This window comes from Gymnogyps californianus, chromosome 1 (genome assembly GCF_018139145.2).
Source record: "Gymnogyps californianus isolate 813 chromosome 1, ASM1813914v2, whole genome shotgun sequence".
NCBI lineage: Eukaryota > Metazoa > Chordata > Aves > Accipitriformes > Cathartidae > Gymnogyps > Gymnogyps californianus.
This window is the reverse complement of record NC_059471.1, coordinates 101,741,935-101,747,934: the sequence shown is the minus strand read 5'-3', so window position 1 is coordinate 101,747,934 and position 6,000 is coordinate 101,741,935. Positions and strand designations below refer to the sequence as shown.

General features: G+C 44.1%; 1 protein-coding gene across 3 annotated transcripts in view; it reads right to left on the bottom strand.

The window, feature by feature from the left end:
- Nucleotides 1–1,194: 1,194 nt before the first annotated feature.
- The window catches only part of RUNX1 (RUNX family transcription factor 1), a 72,880-nt gene continuing 68,074 nt past the window's right edge, over nucleotides 1,195–6,000 (bottom strand). Inside the window, exons 5-6 of one of the 3 annotated variants that reach the window (XM_050915315.1) lie at nucleotides 5,614–5,793; nucleotides 1,195–2,208 (exon numbers count right to left, since the gene is read on the bottom strand). In XM_050915315.1, coding sequence (XP_050771272.1) covers nucleotides 1,715–2,208; nucleotides 5,614–5,793 — 674 coding nt within the window. In that variant the 3' untranslated portion in view covers nucleotides 1,195–1,714. The remainder of the gene's footprint in view (nucleotides 2,209–5,613; nucleotides 5,794–6,000) is intronic. The other 2 variants (XM_050915314.1, XM_050915316.1) reach the window with 2 other exon arrangements.

Genomic DNA, 6,000 nt, shown 5'->3' with positions numbered 1-6,000 from the left:
GCCTTGCATATTTGCTACAGGACAGAATATTGTATGCACCAGTTTTAAATACCCTTCCTCTTCCCTCAGAAGATGGTGACGGAAGAACCGTTAAGGCCCCTTCTTTGCTAGCCTGCTTTCCAGATGAGCTTGACAACCCTGTTCAGTTCAAGTTATTTTGTGATGCATGAACTGATCTATTTTCCAGCTCACTGGAACGTGGCTTTTGTACTGCACAGAAATCTTGGCTCTGCTGAGCTGGAAGCAAATCTCACACCGATTCCATCGGAGCCAGGACTTCACCCTTGCCATGCTAACTGTGTGTTGGCTTTCACTTTTGAAAGACTGGGAGGCCTCCACTGACGCTGTTAGGAAGCCCAGGCAAGCTCGGGAGCAGAATGGGGCCGTATGGGGATGTATTTAGTTAGGGAATATTGAGTCTGCCTTATGAAATATGTACATCCTGATTACTGATCCTGAGGGTCACCACTGGTGACGAAGGAAAAGCGAGGAAGGAGTAGGGAGAGATGACTCCACTGGGTGGGAAGGCACAGAAATTCACAGGGATTTTGGTGCCTAAATCATTTCAGTGGGATTTGGGCACCTAAATGCCTTTGAGGATCTGAGCCCAGTTAGCTGAGTAAAATGAGAGTGAGATAATTGTAAACAATATTTCTAGGTAATTAGGAGGTCACTTTACCCATCGTTATTCCAGCCTTTTTCAATGTGATAAATTTGACTTTGGCTGCTACCAAAAAAGGCAATTGCTGATCTTTTTTAATATAGGCATATTTAAATAATAATAGTATCAACAAATAAGAAAAGTCTAAATATCAAGCATAAATATCAATGAACTCATCAAAGTAGTACAGTAGTTGAAAATGACCCAAGGCTGTAGCCGTTGTATTAAAAAAAAAGTCCAAGAGAAAAAAGTTAAATTAACTCATTGAAAAAGGGGCTGATTCTTTCAGTTGACAAAGCAAGAAAGAAGCAAGCATGATTAAAACAAAAAAAAGAGCAAAATCTTTTTTTTTGCAATTTATAAGGTGCCAAGAGAAATAAAACAAATTAGATGCAAAGCAGGATGAGCTGCATCCTAAAAACAAAAAAACAAACCCAAAACAAAACAAAAAAACCCCAGCAATAAAAAATTCCATATTCTTTGGAATATACAACATGGTTAAAAAAAAAAAAAAAAGAAAGAATGAAGTCCAACATATAAAACCTCTCATTCACAGCATTGCTAAAACAGAAGCGTTCACAGTTTCCCTCTGGGAATCTTCCTATACTTCCTTACAGTTAATATGTCCATAAGATGCAGTAAACTCACTAAGATTTTTTTAGGTTTTAAGTCTTAAAAATAGAAGTGAACCGAAACTCTCTTTAGGACTGTGGAGACCTTCAAGCCCAGGCACGTTAGAAAGCCACAGGCCTGGAAACAGACTGGGTACCTTTCTACCCACCCTCGCTACCTCCGGACCACCAACTCGGGTGTCCTCCTTTCCAGAAGCTCAGTCCCCCGCGAGGGATGCTTTGCTGGAGCGACGTCGCTTCACCAGGGGCTGGCTAATACATGCCACCACTCCTGGGAGCGCTGACTTCTGGAGGGTTTGCTTCTGAAAGTGATGTATGAACATGGCAGGGCCCATAAGCAAGACGGGTGTTTATGGGATACCTACGGGCATCGGGAAATGGAAAGCATGTTAGTCCTGACCCATAACTACTTAAAATTCATTCAGTATGGTCGCCACACCGCTTCCTCTAGCCTCGCTGTGGTCGCCATGTTAGTGGGGGAGTTGCTGTGGCTCCCTTCTGCCTCGACCACATCGCTTTGGTTGGGGAGGTTGGGGTTGAGGAGCGTTGATCCCGTGGAGGCGTTGGTGCAGGGGGGGTGGATGCGCGGGGGGGACCGGTCTCCCCCCGAGATCATGGAGAACTGATAGGAGCCGGCGGAGGTTCCGTAGTAGAGGTGGTAGGAGGGCGAGGTGGTCTGGAACGGGCTGCCCTGGGCCTGCGATGAGCCGGGGTAGGGAGGTGGGAGGTAAGTGTGGTATCTCGTGGCCGTGGACATGGCAGACATACCGATTCCTATCCCTGAACTGACGGGCGTCGGCGTGTAGGTGAACGCTCCCGGGTAGTGCATCCGAGGGTCGGAGATGGAGGGGAGCGCAGAGAAGGAGCGGTCGATTCCCACCCGGGGGTCACTGAATGCAGTCAAGTCAGAAGCACCTGGGTGTTGGGGAAGGGAGACAGAGAACTGTTGAGCTGGCAGAACGGAGGTTCACCTGTTCGAGGCGATAACCACCATCCAAACTCTGGTCTATGGTTAACCGAAGCGGCCAGAACAGAGCTACTCCTCACCTGCTCTCTAATGCAGTCATTGTAATGCTCGTAGGTCTGGATGTTTTGGATTAATTTCAGTAAAGCAGCAATTAAAGAGGAGTGCCAAGATCTCACCTTATTTTGTATGTGTATGTGTTCGCTCTTAGAGACCTTACAGCACATGCAATTATTTACACTTCCAGAGTGTCCTCGTCCTCAACGGGTGGATGGGGAAGATGGACACAGATCTCAAGCTCCTTGCCCAGCATCACTTGACTCACCAGGGACACTGATGGGACCTAAATATAAATTATCCAGCTTCTGCATAGTCTCTCCTTGCACCCAGTTTTATTTGCCAACTCAAATGGGAAGCTCTGTGGAGCAGAGATTGTCCTTCGGGTACATGAACGTGCACAGGCGGGGTTTACACACACAGGCTCAGCCCAGCTCTCAGCACTTAGAAGCACAGTTCCCCATTGACTTCAACACTACCAAAGTCAAGATAAATCAGGTTCACTTAAGGTCTTCGTATCTGGGTCCTCATATAATGTCTACATTATTGTTACTAACTTCTGAAAATCTTGGCTCTAATGAGTGAGTAAAAAGGGACAACAATAGTACTGCCTTTTTAAAGCAGAATGATATATTTGGGGGTTGGCCTTTTTTCTTCCTTTCATGTGTGCTAGAAGCCTTTCTCATCCTGCTAAGCGAAATGTTTTATAGGACAGTCAAATTCTGCTCTGCTTTGTCTGACATCAGTGGAAGTATGCCCAGTCCCATCGTCTCCATCCCTGGTGTGCAAGGATTAAACAAGCGGAGCAGATAATGGCCTCTTTAGGAAGGATCTTCATCATGACTCAGATTAATGGAAGGTGTCAGTCCCTAGAGTTGGCAGCTATGCATGATTAAAATAACAAAAATAATAATTAAGAAAAAATCTTTCCAGAAGACAACTTCTTCTGTCAGACAAGGCGTGGAGTCTGCAGAAGAGGAGCCATGCGCTGAAGGAAATACTCATGAGAAGAAGCAGAGAGAAAACAAAGCTCTTGGCTCTGACTGGATTTAAAGCTAGAGCAGACACACTCCAGTGCCAAGTTCTGAAAGCTCGTCAACGACACAGCCAGCACACTTTGATGAATTTCTATAAATTTCTTAGAAAAGCTCTGACGCATGCTGTATGCTTCCTTTTTGAATTTGCCTTCCATTTTTTTCTGGAAGATTAATGAGACCCCTGAACACATTTCCTTCCCCTAGACCTCAGCACCTTTAGATTTAACATGGCAAGAGACGCTACGGAACGGAATGGCAGGAGCTTCAGAGTAGCTAAGGTTGAAGGTGGCATCTGAAAACCTGCCAGATTTTAAATGGTACTTCCACACCTCATTCCTGAGAAATTCCTGAGAAATTCCTCAAATTTGCTCTTTGTTCTGACAAGGAAAAATTTCTTAGATAGACAGCGAGTGTGTGTGACAGTAATGGGACTGGGGAGAAAATAACGTGAAAGATTTTTCTGGGCATACTGAATGACATTTAATATAGAGGAAACATTTCGGAAGCATTATAAAAAACACTTAAGATGTGTAGAGATGAGTCCCCATGTACAGAATTAAGACAGGAAAGAAAGACTGCTGACATGTGAACGAAGCTCTTCTAGGTTCCTTCACAAGTCATGGAGAAACTATGCCTGCCCCAGGGAAAATCACTTTGACCATGGGCACAAAAAGCACCGACAAGCCCTAGTGCTGGTGCTCTACCTCCGTGCTCACCACGTGCCACAGAAGAAACACAGCGTGCAGTTACTCCACACATACGCAGCTATCTTCTGTTAGACCGTGCACTCCTGGGGGCAGCCACCGTGGAAGCCTTTGGTGCTCATACCGCGCACAGCACAATAAGGGCCCTGGTACACAGTGATGGCGTTTGGGCACTACGGCAATGCAAAAAATACCGCATTTCAATACTGAGTGCATTCACTCATTTGAATGCAACCTCAGTCGCCACACTGGTAAAGGTAAAATGTGATTAACATCTCCATTCAGTCTGATTCACGTATCCACACCTACAAGTACACATGCATCAGGCACCCCTGTATAGGGTTTGAAAATCAAAATAGCTGGTAAATATTGATTTCAAACAATTCTGTCAAGAAAAATTACTTTTCTAAGTAAAAAATGTGATGAAATAATTTGTTTTACTTGAAATTTTCTGGTTGCTATGAAGAAGATCTTTTTTCATCCTTCTCCATTTTCTCTGTTTCTGCATTTTGCCAGTAGAAAGGAGTGCAAAGGGAGGGAAACAGGGGAGAAAGTAAAAAGGAGTCTTTTCATTTTAAAAGAAGAATGTGTCAATGAAGAATGAGAATTATTATAGATTTTTTTAAAAACAAGAAATTTCCTTTTTTTTTCTTCTACAGGAAACAGAAAGGTTTCCTGTATTTTCAGCTATCATCTCAAAGATGTAATTAGCACTCAGACCTAACAAATAATTTACTTTTGGTGGGCATCGTCCCTGTGACTCTTTCAAAGCAAGCTTTATATGACAACAATAGGACAGGCTGGAGCATGTTCAAGTGATTCTCTCTGATCTTAGAAGAAGCCCTGAGTATTCAAATGAGAGCAATATGTGCGGCCAAAGAAGATATTTTTGAAAAAGACATGTGCAAATTTGAATTATATGGCTCTCATTCATGTTAAGAAAATTCCTGCTATTGAACACACACATATTGGTTCAATATGTGTGGGTTAGAGTCAGCAGATGGTCAGTTGAGTATGGTGGAAACCAGGGGGGTAGCTTTCACTTCCATGCTATATTTTTATGTTGGCTTGTAAAGCTCTGCAGTACAATTTGACGAAGATGTAACGAGACAATCCAGTGCAACACTTAAAATGTCAAACCCCACCATCCTGCAGTCAGTGTGTCCACCCATAACCTGCTGTGCTCTGGTCTGAATTTAGAATGAGGGAAGGAAACAGAACTGAAATATCTGTGGCATTCATTTCTTGGCAGATACGATAGCTCTCCAGCACTCCAAACTATTTTTATAGTTCCATACATCTTCAAAGTGCTGGTTTCTCCTCTTTTTTTTCTTTTTTGACAATGATATGTTGGGCCCCAAACTATATTTCTTTGCTCTTTGCACAAATCCCAGCAAAGCATTGGAGAAGGCTCACTGCAGAGGGCCCGCAAGAGGCTTCACCGCAACGGGAGAAAAGCTGTGGCAGCACCCTAGGACATTGCAACCGGTTTGCATCGGAGTCAACCTCGAGGCTTTGGTGAGGCCCGGTGCGGGGCGACTAACTTTTAGGTACTTACTTGACAGCCGGCTTGAAAGCTCTGCAGTGAGGGATGTCATGCCGCTAGCCCTGCCGGGTGATATTGGCGTGGCGGGGTGCACGGAGGGGGTGGCAATGGAGCCCAGGTACTGGTAGGACTGGTCGTAGGACCATGGCGGAGACGGCTGTACTTGCCTTGTGTCTGCAATGAAAAAGAGACCTATAGGCTGTTTTGAATGATAAAACTTTGGAATCAAATACGTGAACCAAACCACATGGTGGAAATAGAAACTTAAATGCCAAGATAATTACATTTCAGTTCCATAATCCCCTTTGTCAAGAGACCTTCAGATGAATTGCTTTCTAAAATATTATTTCTGCATCTGTGAGTTTTGATCGGTTGATTTTTTCTTGTGAAGCTTTTTGA